Below are 23,132 nucleotides of genomic sequence, written 5' to 3' on the forward strand. Positions count from 1 at the left end.
CAGGGGTGAGGCCTACTGTGAGGCCTGGTGTGAGGCCAGGGGTGAGGCCAGGTGTGAGGCCAGGGGTGAGGCCAGGGGTGAGGTCAGGGGTGAGGCCAGGGGTGAGGCCAGGGGTGAGACCAGGTGTGAGGCCCAGTGTGAGGGCAGATGTGAGGCCTGGTATGAGGCCTGGTATGAGGCCTGGTTTGAGCCCTGGTGGGCAGTCTGTTTGAATGCCAAAGCCCTCACTGACACCAGGGAGGCCGAAGCTGCATCCCTGTGCACCTCAGCTCCCACACTGAGGGACTTCAGGCAAGCAACCTCCCCTATCGGTGCCTCTTTTCACTATTTGTAGCAGGAAGGGCTAGGACTGGCCCATCCCGAGGCCCCTTGCAGCTATCATTTCTGGAACATTCCTCTCTTGGGAGAGTGTGGGCGCAGCCCCAGACGAGCTCTGAGGCAGTGACAGAGTAGACTGTTGTGCCAGGCGCCACAGAGGGGGTGGCAGTCAGGGAACCTCAGTATCTGTCTGCCTGTAGGGGCCAGACATCCCCCCTCCTGCCCGGACCCAGTGGGTGTAATGTCCTCATCAGGCTGGGAGGGGCAAGGTTGGCAGAGGGCTAGGGGGACGCCAAGCTGATGCCACCCGTACTGCTGCTGGAGTCCCCCAGGGAAGCGGTCTGTCCAGGGCAGGGCAATAGCAGCAGAGCCAGCTGAACACCCTCAGGGGTGCCCCCCAAGCTGTTGCCTGGACTGCCCCTAGCAACCCCGCCCCCTCTGGCAGCCTTCCCCCTTTCTTCCCTGACGGGTCCTTCTTCCAAGAAGCCCTCTGGATTCCAACGAAGGCTCCTGTCTGAATAGCCCTCGCCGTGCACCCCGCACTACGTAATCCCGGGCACGGGTCCCGGGGCACACTCGCCTGATGTCATAGCTGTACATGTCCTTCTCCGGGCGCCCCTGGATGATCCAGTGGGCCAGCTCCTGCCCACAGCCGCCGCCCAGCATCATTCCTGGCAGGAGGGGAGCCAGAGGTCTTCCATCGGCCCCAGAGCCCCCCCTCCCCGGGGCCGCAGCCAGCATCACCCTTCAAGCCATGGATCTCACACCCCGGGTCCTGCTACCATGACCTCAGCCTGCCCTGCAAGGCCTCCCCGCTCCCAGCCACCCCCAGGGCTGCCACTCTCTGAGCCATGCCCACTCTGCCTGCCCAGAAGGGCTCTGGGGGGGCAGGGGGTGCAAGGCGGCAGCCCTCGTGCTCACCTGCACTGTTGAAACCACAGCCCAGATAGAATCCCCGGAGCTCAGGTGCCTCCCCCATCAGGGGCTTGTGATCCGGTGTGAAGGACTCTGGAAGGAAGTGGGGCCTGAAGCTCCAGGCCACATGCACCTGGGGCAGGGTCTCTCGAGAGCGCAGTGAGCACAGCAGGGTCTGCAGCTGCCTCCTTCATCCGGGTCTTCCCCATCCTCATGACTCAGCCCAATGCCACTTTCTCCAGGGAGCCTCCCGAACTGCTCCTGCCACATTCCCCAATTCCTCAGCATTTACAGCTGGGACCGCGGTCTGCTTTGCAGGGTCCAGCTGTGTCTCACAGCTGTCACCCTTCTCCTGCTGGTGAGGGGACTCTCCCCATGCCCCCATCACAGTGCATGGCTCTCCCTCACCATGCCACCCTCTTGCTGCGTCACCGCCGGTCATCCTGCCCACTAGACATGAAAGCCCTAAGGGTAGGGATTGGGCTTCGCTCACCACCGTGTCTCAAGGCCCAGCACAGGGCCCAGGAAACAGTAGGTGCTTGATAAATGTTCATTGTGTGACGGAATGATTCTATGTTCTCTGGGAGAGGGACTGGGGCTTCTGTTCCTATCTGCTGCTGGCAGGTCACTGGCAGAGACTAGGTAATGGAAGGCAAGGGACCCTCGGGCATCATTATGAAGAGCAGAGCTTTGCAGCCAGAGTCCTGGGTTCGAAGCCTGCTTTACCCTTTCCTAGCTGTGTGACTTTGGGCCAGTTGCTTCATCTCTCTGAGCCTTCATGTCCTCATCCGTAACCTGGGGGTTGTGGCTCTTACTTCTAGGGCTGGGGGTCATCCCACCTGCAAATATGTGCAGCCCCTTCTGCGTGTGCCCAGGCTCGGCTCTGAACGAGACCAGTCCCACCCCTCAGGGAGCCGATGGGAGAGGACACAGTAAACACACACATCAGCAAACAAAAGAAGACATAGTGGGAGAAGGGGCGGTGAGGGACTCCTAGGAGCCCTTCCCTGGTCACCTGGGGCACAGATGAGGAGACTGCGTGGCAGCGGGTCTGATATGTCCCCTGTACCCCTGCTGGTGATGCATCGTGGAAGCAGGTGCACCACTCAGTGTTGCCTGGCACAGGCCGAGTCCCTAAGCTCTGTGCAGCTCTGATCCCTCCCGGGTGGGGCCGGGGGCAAATCTGACCTGGGGGCAGCATCAGAGGCTACCAGTCTGGGGGATCTGGGAGAAACTTCCAAACAGCTGGAAAGGAGGACACCCCGGAGGCCAGAAAGAAGACGCAGGGTGGCCAAGGGAGGGTGGAGGAGGTAGGGCAGAGAGGGCAGGATCTGCAGGGATGCTGCGCCCGGAGCAGCAGGAGGGGGGCCACCCTGCGTGGGACGGGGGCCCTGTGTGGTCACCCCAAGCACCCCGGCAGTGCTGGAATGCTTCTGGCGGCAGCAGGCAGATGGGAAGCTCGGAACAGCCTCACGGGGCATGTGAGGAGAGGGTTTCAGGGGACGCGTCTCTTGAATGTTTAATGAATGACTCAAGGCTGAGCAACACGAGGACGTGGAATGACGGGACTTGCAGACAGGTCCCCCATGGGACCTCTGTGCCCTGGACTGGGAGCTCTGCCCGCCCTCAGATTCCCCAGAGTCAAGGGGGCCTGGGACTTCCGAGTTCTGTTCCGGAAGCCAAAGGCCATTGACCGGGCTTGCCCTCCCTGGTAGGGAGGGAGGCTGATTTCCCCACAAACCCGGCCTCCCAGGCAGGAAACCAGACACGGGATGTCCCCGCATGCACATCGCCCCCAGATAGGGCTTCATGGGGGCAATGACTCCCCAGTATAATCAAGCAGAGGATGTTCCCGGGTGACTCGTGCCCCTGGGATCGTCTCAGGCCTGAGCTTGTCACTGCCAGCACCTCGCAAGCCTGGGGAAGCTGCAGGGAGGGCAGCAGTGAGTCCACGGTTTTCTGGGGCACTTCCATCCTGCCCACTACGGCTGGGCTTCCTCAGAGCCGAATGGAGGAAAGCAGCCGTGGCTGGTGGTCGTGTGGATGCCAAGTGCACCGGGCAGAGAGGGCTGGACCCCTGTAGGCCACAGGCTCCCGGCATCAGAACCTGCCCCTCACTCCCTGCATGGCTGAGGACAACCCCTCATCCCCTGGCCTCTGGCTGTCCCCCTTCCCCCAGGGGACTCACTGCTGCAAGCCCACCCAGCCATGCCCTGCACCCTACATGTGGCTTCTCCTCCTTGCTCCACACCCGCTGAACGTGGGACAGGTGCTCTGTCACCCATTTCACAGATGAGGAGATTGAGGCACAGGGAACTCGAGTCTCAGACACAAACCTATCCCTTTGGACAATACCTCTCTCCCTAGCCATGATGTGGGCCAGGCTGGCCCTGCCCACCTTCCGTCTTCCCTGAGGATTAAGGAGGCGTTGTGTGTGCCAGGAAGGCAGAGGGGGAATAGGATAGGGGTGATGGATCTCCAGCTGCACGCAGCAGAGACGACCCAGGTCCACACCTGATGCAGGCAGTTCTCAGCCCCAAAGACCCAAGGCCCAAGGCCCCCCACTCACCTGGACCACAGACTGTGGACTTGACCCCCGTCTTCTCCAGCACAGGGACGCGGTTGATGGCACCTTCGATGTGCTGGGTGAACACGTCCCAGTCCAGGTCGAAGAGGCCGAAGGCAAACTTGTCTGACACCTGGGGAGGTCGGCAGAGGAGTGGCCTGTGACCACTGCCAGGGGGGAGCTGAATCTGGCCAAGCCTGCTCCGGGTGAGGGCCAGGCCAGGCCCCCCAGGCGTCCTTCATTGGCCCCCTCTCCTGCACCATCCACCCCCCTGGGTGTGGCCTGCCTGCCCCCCATCCTCATGCTGGTCCAGGCCCACCTGCTCTGTGCGGGATTGTTGCAGCAGCCTCTACCCAGTCACCCTGCACCCCCCACCCGCCTTCCACCCATTTCCCCTAAGCCAGACATGCCCTCTCTTGCTCTCAAGGCCCCCATGGTTCTCCATGACTCCCTGTGGCCCACAAAGCCCTACAAGGGCAGGCCCTGTCCATGTCCACATCTACCACTAACCCACAGCCACACTGACCTTCCTTCAGTTCTTCAAGAAGGCTAAGCTTGACCTGACCTCAGGGCCACACCGCCCACCTGTTCTGTCTGCAGGACTCTGCTCAGACATCAGCTCCCCGGGGACCCTGCCTGAGCACAGTGTGAAGGACATCCTTCCACACCACCCTTATGAGGCTTTTTCCTAACCTACTGGCTCCATTCAGCACACAGATCCCCATTACTTCTCTGTTTGTTGTCAGTCTCCCCACCTAAATAGAGGCCCCCTGGGACAGGGACTTTTATGTTGGTCTCCCTCTGTCCCCAGGAAGTAAAACAGGATCTGACCCAGATTCCTTTTCTGCATGAATCCAGGAGCAAGGGCAGCCCATGCTCGTGGGGGCTAAGGGGGCCAAGGGGGCCGTTGGACCTCACACAGCCCCCGAAGCTGCCAAGGGAGCAGCCAGGCCTGAGGAGACGCCGCTGCCACAGGGTCATTTACTGTGGACACAGGGCTTTAACATTTTCATCCTCCAATGCCATTATTTTACATTTCTGTAGTTTCTCACCACTAATGCTGTGAGGCAAGCCCTCTCCCTGCCCCAGGTCTGCATCTACCTGTGTTCCAAGTTCAGAGAAAAATGAGTGAGACCCTTCTGGGGCCAAGGGACCTGCCATTTCTCAGGTGAGCACCTGAGGAGCTAGCTTCCAGAGGGTGGGCTTTCTGGAAGAAGTCTTCTTCGTGCTGAGACACAGCCCCAAACCACCTCTTGAGCCCTGTTTCTCACCTCCTCCCAGAAGATTGGGTTAGCCTCATAGCCGCCCACAGACAAGGCATCCCCCTGGAGGCGGAGGTAGACCGAGGCGTCATGGTCGCGGACATTGGGCATGTTCTAGAAGGCAGAGCAGAGAGGCCTCGGGGTCAGCCAGGGCTGGGCAGTCACAGGCCTGCAGTGGCCCATGGTGCCTCCTCCCTGGACCCTGAGGACAGAGTGTACCTGGGGCCTCAGGTTACATCATGGACAAACCCCTCTCACTACAGTCTCTCCTTCCCCAAACCCCACAAGGTGATAGCAATGATGTAAGAAGGAGAGGAAGGACGGAGAGGGAGGAATAAGGTATAACCCACAAAGCTAAGAGAACCAGGGAGAGACAGGAGCACACAGGAGATCTCAACCTACACTGCCGGACACAGAGTGGAAACCAGCACCTTAGCTCGGGTTTGGGGAGAGGAGAATGTGGAGGGCGGGCCAGCTTGCTACCCTTCTGGTCCCCTCCAATCTGTTTAGCATCCTGGCTTGTGGCAACCCAGCTCCCTCTGCAGGGGCCTGATGGGCAGGGTGCATGGTGTGTGTGTGTGTGTGTGTGTGTGTGTGTGTGTGTGCACGCGTGTGCACGCATGCATGTACACATATGTGTGAATGTGAGAGTTTGTGTGTGTGTATGCATGAATGTGTGTAAGTGTGCACTTGTGTGAGTGTGAGAGAAAGAGTATGTGTGTGAACAGAAAGAAAAGACCCAGATCCCCTTCACCCCCACCCAGCACAGCCCAAAGCCAGGCCTGGGGACAGCTCCAAGGTATGGAGAAGTGGGTCCCCAGAGGCTCCAGACTCAGGGGTAGTGAGGAGTGGGCCGCTGTTCCCCCTCTACAGCAGCCTGGGGACTCCACTTTGGAGACACAAAGTGGTCTGTGGAAGGCTCCAGATGCTGACACTAGGGCCCCTTGCCAAAGAGAACAGCTCACCCTTACCCTTAGCAAGATGCCCTCCTGTCCTCCTTCTCTAAGCCTCCAGTCGGCCTGTGGAAGCTCCCCCTGAAAACCTGCACCACACACCAGCAACTAAAGTGCTAGGACAAGATTGGGTTCACAGAACAAGGTGCCATGGGAAAGGAATCCCAGGTCAAGAAAGATGTCTCAAAATGAGAGATGCTTATCAAAATGAAAAATGCAACAGAAGGGTCAGATAAGACAATCTTCTAGATACATGCCTAAAAAAGATGAAGAAATTGAAATCAGGAAAGAAAAATTAAGGAAATCACAAGGTCAGCCCTAAAGGTCCAGAAAGACAAAGAGAGGAACTGGAGTAGAGGCACCATCTAGGACAATTTCTCAGATTAAATACCATGAGTCTCCATATTAAAGGGCCCATCAGTGGGGCGCCTGGGTGCTTCAGTCAGTGAAGCATCTGCCTTCAGCTCAGATCATGATTTCAGGGTCCTGGGATCAAGCCCCACGTTAGGCTCCCAGCTCAGTGGGGAGTCTACTCCTCACTCTCCCTCTGCCACTCCACCTGCTTGCTCTCTCTCTCTCTCTCTCTCTCTGTCAAATAAATAAAATCTTTTTAAAAATTAATTAAAAATAAAGGACCCACAAGTACCCACCATGCCCTGTGAATGGAGGCTGTGGTGCAGGCTGTCCCTGAGGCCACATTGGGGTGAAACATCAGAACACCAGATGAACAAGTGGGTCCTAAATAATGGAACAGCATCCCTGGAGGCCGGAGGACCTGGAGCCAAGTGTTCAAAATTCTGATAGACAGTTTTGGATGGAGAATTCTAGACCCAATCAATCCATCAGTCAAGTGTAAGGAAATAATGAAGATTATTTCAGATATAGATGAACATGAGAATATTTTTACCCCACATGCCCCTTCTCAATAAGCAACCAGAGCACAAGCCATGAATCCAAACAGAAGAGGTGTGAAGAAGGTCCCAAGGTCACAGGCGAGTAGAGGCCACAAGGCAATCAGTTGGGAGCAGAGGAGATCAGAAGAGCAGGAGGGTTCTTCCAGGGGAAAGGAACGGGACTTACAGATTGTATGTGATTTCCCTGATGTGCGGAGCTGGACAGAACATGCTCTTGAGAGTTGACAGGACAGATACGTTGAAATGTTTGGGAGAAAAATGTGACAGTTAGAATATGAATGCAAATATCCTCAACAAAATACTAGCAAAGTGAATCTGGCAACATATCAGAGGATTAACTGCCATGACCTAATGGGATTTATCCAAGGAATGCAAGGTTGGCTTGACACCTGAAACAAGTCTACATAAAACACCAACCATATCAACACAGTAGGATGAAAACCAAACATTTCAATCGATGTTGGGAAAAGCATTTCCAAGCCTTTCATGACAAAAACATCAACAATCTAGAAGTGGAAGGGAACTTCCTGACAAAGGGTATCTAAGAAACACCCACAGCTAAAACATACTTATTTTCAGCTTTTCCTCTAAAATTAGACCAATGGAAGGATGTCTACTCTCAGCCCTTCTACTCAGCATTGTACTAAAGGTTCTAGCCAGGGAAGCAACTAAGCAAGAAAAAGTAATAAAAGGCATCAAGTTTGGAAAAGAAGGAGTAAAACAATCTTTATTTGCAGATTACATGATCTTGCACATAGGAAATCCTAGGAACACACTCAAAAACTATTACAATGAACTAAATTGTTCAACAAGGTGGCAGGATACAAGGTCAATGCACAACAGACAACTAAAAGCTATTCTCTTGTTTTTCATTTCACTAATGATGAACAATCAAAAAGGAAATTAATAATTCCACTTACCTCATCAAAAAAAACTTTTAAAAGATATTGTTTACTTATTTGGGAGAGAAAGAGAGTCTGCACACAAGCAGAGGGAGAGTAAGAAGCAGACTCCTTGCTGAGTAGGGAGCCCAATGCAGGGCCTGACCCCAGGACCCCAAACTCATGACCTGAGCTGTAAAGTCAGAAACTTAACTGACTGAGCCACATTAAAAATCAAAAAGAATTCTTTTTTTAAAGATTTTATTTGTTTGTTTATGAAAGACACACACACACACAGAGAAAGAGAGAGAGAGAGAGAGAGAGAGAGAGAGAGAGAGAAACATAGGCAGAGGGAGAAGCAGGCTCCATGTAGGAAGCTGGATATGGGACTCAATGCTGGGACTCTGGGATCATGCCCCAAGCCAAAGGCAGACGCTCAACCACTGAGCCACCCAGGTGTCCCTCAGAGAATTTTTAAATACTTATAAATAAATTTAACAAAAGAAGGGCAAAACTAGTAATCTAAGAATTTGGCAACATTTTTGAAAGAAGTGCAGAAGACCTAAGTGAATGGAATGACATCCCACGTTTACAAAATGAAGACTTGGCTATTGCTAAGATGACAACGCTTTCTGAATTGATCCAGATTCCACACAATCCTCATTAAAATCACTGTTGGCTTCTTGGCAGAAATTGACAAACTGAACCTAAAATTCATAGGTAAATTCAATTCTGACCCAGAATATTTAAAAACAATCTTGGGAAAAAAGGACAAAGCTGGGAGACTCATGCTTCCCGATCTCAAAACTCGCTACAAAACTACGTAATCAAGACGGGGAGTGCTCACACAGGAGATGCATCTAGATCACTGAAATCAGGTTGACTGTCCAGAAATCAACCCTCACAATTATGACCCACTGATTTTCCACAAGGATGCGAAGGCCATGCAAGGGTGATGCTCTTCAACACGCAGTGCCGACGCAGCTGGACGGCCACATGCAGGGAAGGAAGCTGGACCCTTTCTTCACACCATACACAAACCTTAGTCACAGTGGGTCACAGACCTAGGAATAAGAGCTAAACCTATATAATTCTTAGGAGAAAATATGAGAGTAGGTCTTTGTGGCCTCAGGTGAGGTAATGCACTTCTGAAATACAACACCCACAGCACAGGCAGCAAGAGAAACAATCCACAGGTTGGACTTCACCAAAATTCGACCTTTTGTACTGCCAACACTACCATCAAAAGAGGGAAAAGACAAGCCAGAAAAAGGGAGAAAATATGTGCACGCAGAAGTGTGGTAAGAGACTTGTACCCAAATATAACAACAACTCTCATGACTCAATAAAAAGACCAAGAACCCAAATTAAAATGAGCAAGGTGTCTGAATAGACATTTCTCCAAAGAAGATGTACAAATGGCCAATGAGCACATGAGAAGATGCTCCACATCATCAGCCTGTAGGGAAATGCAGCTCAAACCTCCAATGAGATACTCTCCACTTCACACCCACCAGGATGGTTAGGATCAAAGAGAGAGCATCACAAGTGGTGGCGGGGATGTGGAGAAGCCAGAACCCTCCGTGCTGTGGGTGGGAATGTAAAAAGAGTGTAAAAGAGTGCACATGCAGAAATAGTCTGACGGTTTCTCAAACAGTTAAACATAGAGTTACTATATGACTCAGCAATTCCACTCCAAGATAGCCACCCAAGAAAAATTAAAACACATCTTCTCAGAAATATGTACATGAATGTTCAAAGCAGCATTATTCATAACAGCAAAAAAGTAGTAACTCAAATGTCCATCACCAGATGACTGGATAAATAAAATGTGGTCTATGATAGAATATTATTTAGCCATTAAAAAGAATGAAATTCTGATAACATATCACATGGACAAGCTTTGAAAATGTCATACTGAGTGAAAGAAGTCAAACACAAGGGCAGTCCTGGTGGCGCAGCGGTTTGGTGCCGCCTGCAGCCCGGGGCATGATCTGGAGACCCTGGATCGAGTCCCACGTCGGGCTCTCTGCATGGAGTCTGCTTGTGTCTCTGCCTCTCTCTCTCTCTCTCTCTCTCTCTCTCCCTGCATCTCTATGAATAAATAAATAAAATCTTAAAAAAAAAAAAGAAGTCAAACACAAAAGGCCATATATGGTATGGTTTCATTTTATTAAATGTCCAGAATAGGAAAATCCATAGAGACAGAAATCAGTGATTATCAAAAGTTGGGGGTAGGATGAGAAATGGGAAGTGACAGATAATGGACATGGGATTTGGGGGCTGAAGGTAATGATAGATAGATAGATAGATAGATGATAGATAGATAGATAGATAATAGATAGATAGATAGATGATAGATAGATAATAGATAGATAGATAGATGTCATTACTGATAGTTACATAGAAAGCTGAGCCATAAAAAAATAAAATAAAATAAATTTTAAAAATTTAAAAATAAAAAAAGAAAGCTGAGCCATTGGAAAACAACAACTCCAGGAAACACAAAAGTTGGATGCTATTTGCTCAAGACTTAACAATATTTACATTGTCAATATATTGTGAACACTGACTACTGATTTAACCAAAAAACAAACCAAAATTATTTTAGAAACTAGGTAGGAGTGGGGAGAGGCCGCATTCCCCGTAGCTCTTTGGCACTGGAGGACCTGCCTTCTTGGACCTTTACCCTGGAGATGGGCACATCGGACGTGACTCCTCTGCCCCATCTCTGAAGACACGCAGAGAGACCAAAAGGGGTAATTTGGCAGATGCCCCTCCGTCCCACCCCAGTCTCCTAGTTGTCCAGCTCCTCCCGAGAACCGGAATAAGAACGTCTGCACTGAGGGATTGTTGTAAGGAGCGTGCAGGAAGTTCTCAGAAAGCGAGCACTTCAGAAATATAAATCATGATATCATTACCTCTATTGTCACTACTACTCTAAAAACAAAACAAAAACTGCAGTTCCATAGAGCAGGACAGTGGGGACACCTGGTGGCCAGGGAAACCCCTGACTTTCATTCCAGCTCTGGGGCCCAGCACACTGAGCTGCCTTGGAGTGCCCACTGCGTCTGTCTCTCTCCGGGGCATTCTGGTGCCACCCTCAGCCCTTCCCCTCCATCACGGGCTCCTCCCAGAGCCCAGCCCCGTGCAATCAATACTCTTCTTGTCCATTTTGCCAAAAAGGAAACTGAGGCCCACCCAGCACTGTGACTTGCCTGGCTGGGTAATACAGGAGCTGGATCGCAGCCCCGGAGCCTGGGCTTTCCTACTTGAGTAGAGCAATGTCTACAAAAGCAGGCAGAGGCCGGCGGGAATGCGGACTACCAGAGAGCACCCGCCACACTGCATCGTGGGACACACACCAGGCCCACAGGCGGAGGGGGAACCAGATCACTGCTAGGGCTGGTGCTCAGCTCTGACTCAGCACTGGGCCAGACCCTCAGAACTGGGGGTTCCTAGGGCAGCACAGCCCTGTGGCCACCGGAGGAGGATCCCTCCCCAGGGCACAGCCTGTCCCCAGCCCTCCAGAGGCCACTGTGGCCTGAGGGCGACCCCTGGCGGCCACCCGGGAGGTCGCCCCACAGAACCAGGGAGCACAGGGCACATAGCAGCGCTCAGGAGGCCTATCCTGGCTCCATGAACAGGGACAGCTAGGTGTCAAGGGACAGGAGCAGGAGCGGGCGGGGAGCGTGGCACTCGCCGTAGCTCCTCCACCGCTGCTGTCTACCGGCTCCCAGGACACTTTTGCTGGGTCCCACCTCACACTGTCCCACCCCTACCACCTCCGGCTCTTCTGAAGTGCCTGCAGGTCCCGGGCTGTCAGGCTCCCGCACTCCCCGGGCTTGGGGAACCTGCAGCCCCCTGCCTGCCTCCGCAGAGCCCCATTAGCCTGTTTGGGCACGGCTCCTTCACCTGTTGGAACCTGCCCCCCAGCCCCATCCTGACAAGAACTAGGTCCTTTCCTCTTGTGTCTAGGACAGAGTCTGGGACACAGTGGTGTTTGCCAGTGAGCAAGAGGAAGGAGGGTTACCGGGAATGGTGGGTACATGGGTTAATAAGTGGATGGTTGATGAGGAAGGGAGGGAAAGATGAATGTGTAGAAGGAGGGAGGGGTGATAACTGACAAGGTGACAGGAAGCTACCAGCCAGCACCATGGGAAGGTGGTGCAGAAATGAGAAGGGGAGAAGGGAGGGGGCAGGGGTGCACAGTCCCCATCTCCCTTGGCAGAGGCATCTCCACGCCCTGGGGGAGGATCTGAAGGTCTGGAATCAGCCCCCCAACACTGGCACTCACGTTATATTTGGGAGTGTGCAAACACATGGGGGTCCCCTGAAGAAGCAGCTGGGGACACAGAACATGGCAAAGCACCAGATGCATTGCACCACTCAGGACAGGCTTGGGCATCACTGAGGAGCTGTGCCCCAAAGGTCAGGGGTCAGCACCATGGGGTCACTTCATTTAATGGTCACCCCACCCTAAACACCGAGTGTCATGATGCCCATTTCATAGATGAGGTCACTGAGGCTCAGGGTGCAGAGAGAACCCACAAGGGTCATGCTACCTGGCAGGGCCGGGGTTCAGAGCCCGGTTCCCCCACCTCCCGTAGCCTGTGTGGGGTCTGGGGCCATCTGTGTACCTACCTGGATCCCCTCGATGCGCTCGGTGACGACGTAGGCGTGGTGCATGGCCACCAGCGGGACCTTGACTCCAGCCATCCGGCCCACAGCGCTCGCCCACACCCCTGCGGGCAGAGCAGGGACAGGTCAGCTCTGCTGCTCCAGGCGGGGCTGCCAGCCAGGTGGCCAGAGGGCGCCGCTGCCGACCCGCTGTCCCCCCAGCACATCCTGCACGTCACACCCAGGCCCCCGCCCAGAGACAGGCCAGGATGGGGGAGGAGCCAGCGTGGCCACCGAGAGCTGCAACCCCTGCCCACCTGCACAGTTGACCACACAGGGCGTCTGGATGGAGCCGTGCTCTGTCTCCACAGCCGCGACCCGCCGCACTCCAAAGTCATCGGTCCGCACATGGATGCCGGTCACTGGGCAGTTCTCGATGACCTGGGAGAGAGGGGGGCTGCTTCCAGAGCCGCAGGGGGCTCTGTGAGGGTGCTGACCACCCCTGCCACCACCGGCCACCACCGGTCCCACGGGACCCGGGACCCCTGCTCCTGCAACACTGCCAGGAAAGTGGGGTAACCTAACCCCGTGCACTCCTTGACCCGGACGGGGTCGTTCTCATAAAACGACTTTTAAAAAGCAAGGCTCACTTCCCTAGTGGATGTCAGCAGTCATCTTTGGTAAAAAGGCCACATAACAGTGCTGGAGGGGGATCCCTGGGTGGCTCAGCGATTTGGTGTCTGCCTTTGGCCCAGAGCGTGATCCTGGAGTCCCCGGATCGAGTCCCGCATCGAGCTCCCGGCATGGAGCCTGATTCTCCCTCCTCCTGTGTCTCTGCCTCTCTCTCTCTCACTATGTCTATCATAAAATAAATAAATAAATCTTTAAAAAAAATAAAAAACAGTGTGGCTTGGTTCTTCGTGTAAAAATATATCTTCCCAGGCGCCTGGGGGGCTCAGTCAGTGAAGTGTCTGCCTTCAGCTTCAGTCATGATCCCGGGGTCCTGGGATCGAGCCCCGCATGGGGCTCCCTACTCAGCAGGGGGTCTGCTTCTCCCTCTGCCGCTCCCCCTGCATGTACCTGCTTTCTCTCTCTGTCTCTCAAATAAATCAATAAAATCTTTAAACACATTATGCATATATATGTATATCTTTCTTAAAAAAATATTTAGGGGTAAAACTAAAACATCAATGTTTGTCCCCTCTGGGTGATTTCCATTTCTTCTTTTTTGCTCATTTAGCCTTTCCAATGCTTTCTACAACTATTGTATATCTGGGATACAAGGTGAGACACACAGATCATGAGAGAACACACTCTTCACACATGGCCAGAGCCTCTGCGTCCTCGGGGCTGGGAGCAGGGGACACGGGGCCAGGTAGCCACCGGTACCTGTGCTCCCCGAGCTGCAGCAGCCCTGGCGAGGGTGGTACAGGTGCCGGCGGGGTCCATGGTACCGTCATGCGGCACGTACAGGGTCCCATACAGGTCGTCCACATTCATCAGCGGGTACAGTGCCTTGGTCTCTGCGGGGCTCAGCACATGGGACTCCACGCCATACGCCTTGCCCAACTAGAGGGACCGAGAGCAAACGAACCCAGCCCTCAGGGAGCAGACCTCCTCTGGCCACTCTATTCCCAGTCTGGGCCTCCAAGGGTGAGCTCCAGGAAGCCTGAGCTGGTCACCGAGCCCCAGTCACCTCTGTGCCTCGGGCCATCTCCACCTTAGGGTCAGGAGTATGACCCAGTGTGCAGGAGCAGGCTTGGGGCTGTCCCACCCTCTCCACCGGGGTAAGACAAAGCCCTGTGACTTGCAGCAAGCTGCTTCAAGTCCCCTGGGGGGATGGGGGTGATAATGGGCTGTGGGGTTGATGCCCCTAAAGAACTCAGGCCAGTCTCTGGTGCATAAGGACTTCTCCTAAAAACAAATACAAATAACCGCCCCAGGGTTTTGAGCTTGATAATCAGCATCTCCAATCTGATCAGCTCCCAGGAGACCAACCTGTTCCTGGGTCCCAGGCCCTGACTTTGTAGGACAGGCCACAGCGTCACATTCGATTGGCCCAAGGGCAGCCAATCACGTGTCCCCGGGCATCACGACCAGTACAGGCTCCACCCAGCTAGACTGGAGCCCAGCTGCTCAGATTCTCAGTCTGACAACTGGGCCTGAAACGTGGCAGAAGCCTCTGGGCAGCTGGGGACTCCGGCTCCAAGGTTGGAGGACTCGCACTCTCCCCCTCTGTCCTGGCCAATGAGCTTGGAGCTCAGGCATTATGGGAGCCAGCTCCAAGGCCCAGAGACCCAGACCTGTCCTGGTGAAGCCGGCGGCCCCTGCCTCCAGCCTGTCGGCACCCCTGCGACAGTGAGCTCCTGCTGGCCAGTCTGCTGGTTCTGCTCGCTGGGCCCTGAGCACAGATTCAGTCAGCCCTCCATAAAGGACAGATCGCTGGAGGAGCCCGTGCACCCCTGTCCTTGGATTTGGGGTCCAGGTCTGGCCTCTCTGGGTCAGGAAACAGCACCCACCCATCCAAGGGTCCTCTGCAGCATAAGCCTCTCTCCCAGTCTCTAGGCCTGTCAGTGGTGGGGAGGGTGGAGGCCATGGGCCCTGCCTCCTGCGGGGGCTACAATTTCATATTTATCGTGGCTCCCGTGAGCACCAAGCACAGTGGCGGTGACAGCTCCATGCATTGGGCCTCTCCTGTGTCCAGGGCTCAGCACACGGAGCTTCCCAGTATGGTCCCATTTTAAAGGTGACAAGGCCGAGGCCCAGGGAGGTATGGCCACTTGCCCCAAGTGGCCCACCAGCAAGGGCATCTAAGGCTGATGGTGACCCAGATGGGTCAGAGCTCCTTCCCCACGCCGTGCTGCCCCACATCCCCCGCAGGATGGGGAGCACACATGCCACCTTGAACCCCCCACCTCTGGCAGGGGCACACCCACCGACATGAGCCTCTTGTACTCATCCAGACGCTGCCGGTTGGATGCTATGAACAGGCCCCCATTCTGGATCCAGCCTGTGTGCAGCCCCGTCTCCTCCTCCAGGTCGCGGCTCACCACACGCCTCGTGTGCGCCAGAAGCTCCACCTCCACATCGCTGGGCCTCAGCTGCCACAGCAGGCCTGGCCAGGGAGGGCCAGGGCAGCATCAGCCCCTAGCAAGGTCATGTGCTGCCCCCTCCCTCCTGGCAGGATGGGGCTCCTGACTATGAGGCAGAGGGCCTGGATCTTTCCCTGCAGCCCCCGGGGAACTCCGAAAGGTTGATGAGCAGGAAATCACATGGTCAAAGCTGATTTGGGCACAGGGCTCCTGGACCCAGGCAGCTCACACTGTGGTAATATTGGGGGGCCCCCATTTATCAAGCATTTACTGTGCGCCAAGCCCAGGCCTGAGCCTGTCACTGGGTGACAGGGCAGCCCCAAGGCATAAGCATGATTATTTTATAGTGAAATTCAATGGCACCAAACAGTCCCATACCCAAGACAACAGAGCAGGGCATGATGGGGCGGGGATCCCAAGCCAGGACCCACAAAGCCCAAATGCAGACCATTCACCCACAAAGCTGCTGCTCCCTTCAGAGCGGTCTGGGGAGTGGGTGGCCAGGGCCGAGGCCAGTGTGACAGTGAAGGCAGAGGCTTGCCGGCCCCGCTGACATGGGACAGTGGGAAGGCAGAGGCAGTGGTGTGCAGGGCATGATGTCCGAACCTCTGCCCCACTCCACGTTTGTTCGTTGACCTCATGCCAGTAGCACAATTTTAGCCAAGGTGGGAATGTTTATTCCCCACCCCCTGAAACTGGTAAACTTAACCCAGGGCCCAGGGTTGAGGCAGAGGCTGGCGACATGTACACAGTAGGTGCTTACTACATGCCCACCAGTTACTTAGGAGGATGAGAGTCATGGAGGCATCTGGTGCCCACAGAAAACACCGCTGGGCATCACCTCAATGGCTCCTTCCCCATCCATGCTCCACACCCGCCTGCAGACGCCCCTCACCCCCCAGTGACTCCATCTCGGGAGGGGCTGCTGTCCCTCATCTCAGCCTTGCTCCATCCTCCCCACTTCGGCTCTTCAGAGACACGGGGGACAGGAGGGTCCCTTTCATCTGTCCACCTTCAGATGACCCCTCATCTTTGCCCCGTGTCCTTCCTCCTCCCGCTCAGCCATCTCCAGCTGGCCTCTGGTCGTCACCCCAGAATTGACCGCTGGCTGAGTCCTGTCCCTCCCGGCCCCCCCATGCCACCCCGCCCCTACCCGCCGTGTGCCAGGTGGTCCCGGAGGTCAGCCGCTCCCGCTCCAGCAGCACTGCCCCGCTCACGCCCAGCTTGGCCAGGTGGTACAGGGTCTGGCAGCCCAAGCTGCCCCCGCCGATGACCACCACATTGGCTGTGCTGGGCAGGGGCTGGCTTGGGCCCTGGGCCACCGCCGAGGGGCCCTGGGCCTCCTTCAGGGTCCGCTGGTACGGCACGCTCTTCTCGGTGGTGGGGCCTGCCCGGCCGGTCAGCGCGCGGGGCCCCAGGACCGGGGGAGGGCATGTGGCTGCCACACGCAGGGCTCTGCTCAGCCAGGCCATGGGGACTCGGTTCTCGGCACCGCAGGGAGCTGGGGAGAGAGTGGGGGCTGGCTGGGGCACGGAGGAGCCAGTGGGCACTGCACAGGTGAGACCCGGGGGACGCCCCCAGGCCCTCCTTCCTCCACCACTGCTTCCCCGGGCCCCGATCCCCGATCGCGCCTGCACTCAGTACGAGGCCCTGGATGCATCGGCTCCGGCTGGACCCACAGTGGCCGTGGTGGGAGGTAGAGGTCCCTGCCTGCCCGGGGTGGGCAGGTCATCGAGAGGGCATGACCACGAGCTGGACCAGGGCAATCAGAGGCTCCTCACCCCGTCCCCTGTCCTGGGAATGTACGTTCTGGCTCCCCCCAGCCCAGCACCAGGTTCCCACAGTGGGAGCCACTTTCAGCGATGCAGGAGGTGGAGAGGAGGGGCTGAAATGAGGCCTGGGGAAGTAAGATCACCAGTGAGGGAGGACAGCGGGGAGGGCAGGGGTCCTGAGAGCTGAGGATGAGGAGCTCAGATCTCGGGGAGACCCAGGACCCAGAGGAATGACCACGAGAGTGGGAGGGGTGGGCTGGAGGGGGAAGGGGCCTTGAGAGCCCACAGGGCTCGGGTCACCACCCCAGTGTGTCTTCCCAAGTGCCTCACCCTACAGATCTGTGTTTGGGGTAGTCTCTGGCACAGCAGTGTGCTGGGGGACATGTGGGGAGGAACCGAGGAAGGAGGCAGCCCCCAGAGGGCAACACGGACGGGAATGTGGGAAAGGGGGAGCAGGGTTCATGGGTGACCCCTCCTGTCCCTCCACCTCCTTCTCCTCAGTGTCCCCCAGTGGCCTGCAGGGCTCAGCTGGAATCCCTCCTCCTTCAGGAAGCCCTCCCAAGCCAGAAAAGTCTTGTAATTACAAAAATGTGACAGGAAGTCCACCTCCTAAGAAGCAAAGGTGCCAGAGAGGTGTCTCCCAGAGGGTGTGTCCTGCCCAACCTGGGGAGGAAATGACCTCGGAGGGGCCTCCTGGGCCCCACTCCCAAGGTCAGCAGGACACGTAAGAGGGATTTAGTTGTGAATCCAAGCTGCACAGATGCCGGGCCAGCTGCCTTTGTAGTCAGGACTGATATTAATCAACTAATTAATCTAAAGAGTCAGACTCTGTTTCCAAGAGCGTCCCACATGCCAAACAAAAGATGCTCTCAAGTCCCTATGACTATTGTCCCCATTTTACAGGGCAGGAGACCAAGGTATGGGGAGGCCCTCCAAGATGGCCGAGGTCACAGGACTGCTTTGTGGCCCCGCTGGGCAGCAAGGCCAGGTCCATGCATGGGCCAAGCCTGCAGCCTCTCCCGGGGCCTGGTTTGGGGCAGGGGAGGCTGTGGGGACCCGCCTGATTCACTGCCACACCTGGGCCACCCTCATCCGTGGAGGTGAGGGCCCAGCGCCCAGGCCCCCCAGGGTTGCCCACCCCCCAAAGAGACCCCTCCCAGGGGAGTGGGGGCAGAGGAGGGCCAGAGAGCTGCGATGTGTGAGGCTTTACTGAGCAGGGTGTGGGGGCAACCAGGAGTCTCAGTCCCTCCGCCACCCTTTGACCCCCACAGTCTGACAGCCCGCCTGCCCTTCTGTCCGCAGAGGTGCCCTGGGCACAGGGTGGTGCACCCCGGGCCTGTCTGTGTCCTTATCCTTCTTCCTCGAAGTTCCCTAATCTTCCAGGAGCCCCCAAAAGCAGAGCCCTACCAGCGGAGAGTCGGGGTCACGTGGTTGCAGGGCAGGGTCAAGGCTGAGCACCTGTCCCAGCCCGGGAGCTGCCCAGAGCTCCTGCCCCACCTCTGGCCCGGCCTCCTTCCTCCCTCCAGTCCCCGCTCCAGAGCCGCTGGCCCCAAGCCGCCCCTGCCCCTCCCCGCGCTCCGCTCGGCCAGGCGGGCTGACCCGCTGGGCAGTGGGGGGGCCCGCTGGAGGCGCCCTTCCCGCCAGGGCAGCTGCTTCTACATTAACTTGCTCCCGGGCCTCTCCAACTCCCTGCGGGCGGGTCAGCAGCGGGGCCGCGTCCCCAGGGGTGAGGCCGCAGGACAGCCCAGGGCCTGGGGGCAGAGGGACCCGTGGGGACTTGAGCGACTTCACCTGAGCAGCGAATCCAGCAGGAGGATTCAGAGGAGCCCTCCTCACGGGCTGAGGGGTGAAGGACGTTGGCGGACAAAAGCGCTGGCACAGCCTTCGCCGGGTGAAGCAGGGAGGGCGGTGCCCAGGCCCCCGCCACGCACACAGAGACCCACGGCCGTGCCCACCCCGCCAGACGGTTCTGCAGCGAGGCCGAGAGAAGCCCTGGGGCAACCCCGCCTGCCCCGGGGGCGGGCCCGGGCCCTGCTCCTCCCGAGGGGCCTACCTCCGCCCAGGGGCTGCAGGGTAGCCTCCCCTCCTTCCTTCTCAGCCCCGGCCCGCCCCCGGGACGCACCGCCTGCCTCCCCGTCACCCCGCCCCGGCCCGCCCGCCGCCACTCTGTCGCCGCCCACCGCCTCTGGCTTGGCACGGCCCTGGCCTGGTAGCAACCAGGCGGGCAGCAGAGCAGGGCCGGGAACAGGGTGAGGGGGCAGGTGCCTCACTCCCTCATGCTGCGGATGACCCGGGCACCCCTGCCTGCCGGTGCCTGTCCCTGCTCCCCAGGCCCCGAAATGAGCTTGGCGCGCAGGCCGTGGGCAGAAAGCACTGGGTAAGCAATCGGGCTGTGCCAGGCCCTGTGGCATTCTGCGGGCTCCTTGGCAAGTGGTCCAGGGCGTTGGCAAGCACCGGCCTGTTGCTCACTCCCACTGAAGGGGTGCTCACTGCCCGCAGAGGCAGGCGGGAAAGTCTACAGAGCTCCTGGCTCCCCCCCCCGCCGTGCTTTGTGAGATGTCCCTGACCTCTGGTTTGCCCACTGCATGGCACCCTGCTCCCTGGGGCAAGAGTGCCAGCGTCTGTCGGCCACTGGAACCCAGAGAGGGGCGCCAGCTTGCCTCGGGCCACACAGCAAGTGTTGGGGAGCCAGACCACAAGCCTCTGGGCCTCGGGCGTCCTGTCTCTGGGTCCCCACATCCTGTCGGTGCCCAGAGGAGACACCCAGAGGACACCCAGGAAGAGTCTGCACCATACCTCTGAGAAGAGTGTGAGAAGAACCAGATTAGGTGTCAACATAAAAGGGGACCTCCTCCTCCCAGGGATCAAGGACCCTAGAGTGTAAACTGTGGTTAGGTAGGATTGGTAATGTTGGCTCCTGACAGACGAACCAACCGTAGGAGTGATACACGGTATTTAATACAGATGACCACAGAATCATGTTCCTATTTTCGTTCTTTGTTTCACTCTTAATTGTCCAACTCTATCTTGCTGCCAGTTTGTCTGTCCTCTACGTTTCCTGAGCACCTACTGTATGCAGAGCATGGCTAGAAGACCCAGAGACAAGTAAGAGCCCTTGAAGGGCTCCGGGTTTGGGAAGAAGACAGATTTAGCGTGCGAGTGCGCTGCCACGACGCTGGTGCTCCTGAGCAAGCTGCCCTTCCTTCCAGAATCTTTGAGGAAGTGGCCTGGGCTCTGGCCTGTCTCCAGCACGTGGACAGAGACCGTCGGTCACTCACTCCGCTAAGGGAGGCTGCCCCAGCAGTGTGAGTCTTCCCTGGTGCGGGACATAGGCCCAGCGCCCTCAGCAGATGGGGGGCTGACCAGCAGCCCGGAGCCAGGCTGTGCTCACTCGATGGGGCGGACAGGTCAGTGAGGATGAAGGAGGATCAGGGCTGCATGCCCCTCAGAGCCCTAGATAGGAGGCACAGGGGCGACAGACCCAGTGGTCGCTGCAGCCCCAGGGTGATGGCCAAAGCCGCCTAGACCTCTCCTGGCCCCACACTCAAAAAGGAGCAGCTGGTGTAAAATCGTCCCCAGCCAGTGAGCGGGACAGTCTTCCTGAACTCTGGACCGGGGCGGTGGCTGGGGGCCGGGCCTGGCCGTGGGTCAGCGTTGTAGGGTATGTGATCCATCAGGCCCTGTGCAGGCCTGGGAGGGGGATGGGCCACCTGTTCTCCCCTGGGGGTGGGGTGGGGAGGGCACCGCTCCAGAGGTGCCCAGGCTCCAGCCAGGGACCCTGAGGCAGGCTCTGCTGCCAACCTGCTGTACCACCTGGGGCTGGTCTCCTCTGGCCAAGCCTCAGTTTCCATCTGGGAGGTACAGACTATAACCCCCGCAGTGTCAGGTTTAGGGCAGTTTTCTAAGTTTTCCTGTGCATATCATCTTCTATCTTTGGCGCACTTTGAAGAAAACCAGGGGGCAAAGTGCAATCACAGCTGCCCCCCTGGGGGTGAGGGGTGACGTCCAGCCCAGCAGCCCTCCCCCTGCCCTGGGACCTCTGCTGTGGTGGGCCGGCCTCCTCCCCGCCCCCCCGCCCTCGCCACAGGCCCTGGCCAGCCCTCTGCCCCCGCAGCTGGCCAGGCTTCCAGGACAGAGGGAGGCATCTGCAGGCCGCCCTCTGACTGGGCAGACATCCAGGGTGGAGCAGGGGGTGGGCCAGGGAGGAGGATCCTCCACAGAGCTCCATGCAAGGCCCTGCAAAAGAGGGACAGTCAATACCCACGTGACAGCACTTGCTGACATCTGACCCCAGGGGCCTCTGTGAGGTGGGGTCCTCCAGGGGGCAAGCAGTGAGCTGAGCACTTCACACGTGTCCCCTCAGAGAGAAGAAATGATCAGTGACACGGACTCTGGCCGAACACAGCCCAGGGCTGCCAGACCCGGGCAATTCAGCGATCGAGGAAGTTTCCAGAACAACTGTGAGGGCTGCAATTATACTTTCAAGATTTTATTTTTCCAATAAAGACCCTAACATACCTAACATCAATGACCCCCATGCTCTCATGGAGACAGGGTGTTTCCTCATCCAGGGCTAAGTGGTGGTCCCTCTCCGGAGGCAGGTGGCCCCCTGGCCCCTCGGCACATGCTCAGGGCTGCGGCCACCTGGACGCAGGCGACCCCAGGAATGGGAGGCCCACATGTCCCTCGAGCCCTGGGACACCCACAGCGGCTATGGGCAGCTTTGTGCAGGGCCCTGAGGCTCCCACTTCACCCTGTGGCTTGTCCCACAAATTGTGAGTGAATGTGGGGGTGGAACTGGCTGCTTCCTCCGCTGAGCTCCTGAGGACCCGATGGGAGCCACTGCTTCACAGATCTCCTGGGGCAGGAGCGGGGGTGGGGGTGCAGCTTCAGGCCACGACTGTCCAGCAAGGAGACAGAATGCAGCTTCGGAGGATCTTGCTGCCAAGGGTGTTGGGAGGCGAGGATGGAGACACAGTGGCCACGGGCAAGAGACCCTACAAACACCACCCAGACCCCTGCATAGGTCAGCCAAACCCTCCAGGTTCTCACCCTGGCCGTCCCGGGGGGTAGGGGGTGGAGGCAGGAGGCCTCCCCAGCAACACCCCCTGCTTTCCCCCATGATTCAGGCTGTGCTTACATCTTCCTAGGTGCTACCCTGGAGATTTCCTATAAAAATCCAGAATTGCAAGCTCCCCATGAGAAGCTGGGACACAGGCTGCTGGGGACCTACCCAGAGGCACGTTGGTGGGCCTGTTTTACCACTTGGCCCCTGACCCCACCCTACAAAATTGTCCTTTCGCGTTCCCTTGCTGATGTCTGGGAGCTTTGCTTTTCAATCCCTGGCCGGGACCCCAGGCATTGCCTGAGGTAAAGACAGCTTCCTCTCTCCTATTGAGGGGGTGCAGAGCACCCCAAAACAAGAACCCAGCTGGGGAAATGTGGGTCTTGCCTTGGAGAGTGAGAGGCCTGGGCAGAGCTGTCTTTGGCCCTGGGATTGAAAGCCCTCTGGGTGCTTAGGTGAGGGCAGCAGCTCACCTTGGGTGGGGGGGCTTGGTCACCCCTGGGTGGTCAGCCCTCTCAGGCCACATCATCACCCTGGTGGCACACGAGTACAACACCCTGGGAGAGCTGGCTCCAGAGCCAGGGCACAGCCCCAGGACAGGGACATGCGGGGAGTGGGGACCCACAGGCAGGCCGGAAGGTGGGTCCCCCCTAGGACCAGCAGCCCGGGCTCGGTCTGGCTCTCACACGGTTCTCACGGAACACGGCCCTGGCAGGGAGCTTCCTTCCTGATGGCTGCTGGCTTTGTCTCAGTTTCTGGGAGCCGTGAGACACC

General features: G+C 57.3%; 1 protein-coding gene across 8 annotated transcripts in view; it reads right to left on the reverse strand.

The window, feature by feature from the left end:
• Positions 1–19,400, reverse strand: part of SARDH (sarcosine dehydrogenase) — a 62,254-nt gene extending 42,854 nt beyond the window's left edge. For 4 of the 8 annotated variants that reach the window (XM_072748225.1, XM_072748221.1, XM_072748223.1 and 1 more), the window contains exons 1-12: positions 19,085–19,383; positions 16,675–17,022; positions 15,366–15,544; positions 13,819–13,998; positions 12,747–12,870; positions 12,454–12,554; positions 7,095–7,141; positions 6,665–6,752; positions 5,071–5,175; positions 3,803–3,932; positions 1,240–1,326; positions 899–989 (exon numbers count right to left, since the gene is read on the reverse strand). In XM_072748225.1, coding sequence (XP_072604326.1) covers positions 899–989; positions 1,240–1,326; positions 3,803–3,932; positions 5,071–5,175; positions 6,665–6,752; positions 7,095–7,141; positions 12,454–12,554; positions 12,747–12,870; positions 13,819–13,998; positions 15,366–15,544; positions 16,675–16,993 — 1,451 coding nt within the window. In that variant the 5' untranslated portion in view covers positions 16,994–17,022; positions 19,085–19,383. Of the gene's footprint in view, positions 1–898; positions 990–1,239; positions 1,327–3,802; positions 3,933–5,070; positions 5,176–6,664; positions 6,753–7,094; positions 7,142–12,453; positions 12,555–12,746; positions 12,871–13,818; positions 13,999–15,365; positions 15,545–16,674; positions 17,023–19,084 lie in introns of all 8 variants that reach the window. The other 4 variants (XM_072748227.1, XM_072748224.1, XM_072748226.1 and 1 more) reach the window with 2 other exon arrangements.
• Between the last annotated feature and the right edge of the window lie 3,732 nt (positions 19,401–23,132).

The sequence above is a fragment of the Vulpes vulpes genome, chromosome 2, assembly GCF_048418805.1.
Source record: "Vulpes vulpes isolate BD-2025 chromosome 2, VulVul3, whole genome shotgun sequence".
NCBI lineage: Eukaryota > Metazoa > Chordata > Mammalia > Carnivora > Canidae > Vulpes > Vulpes vulpes.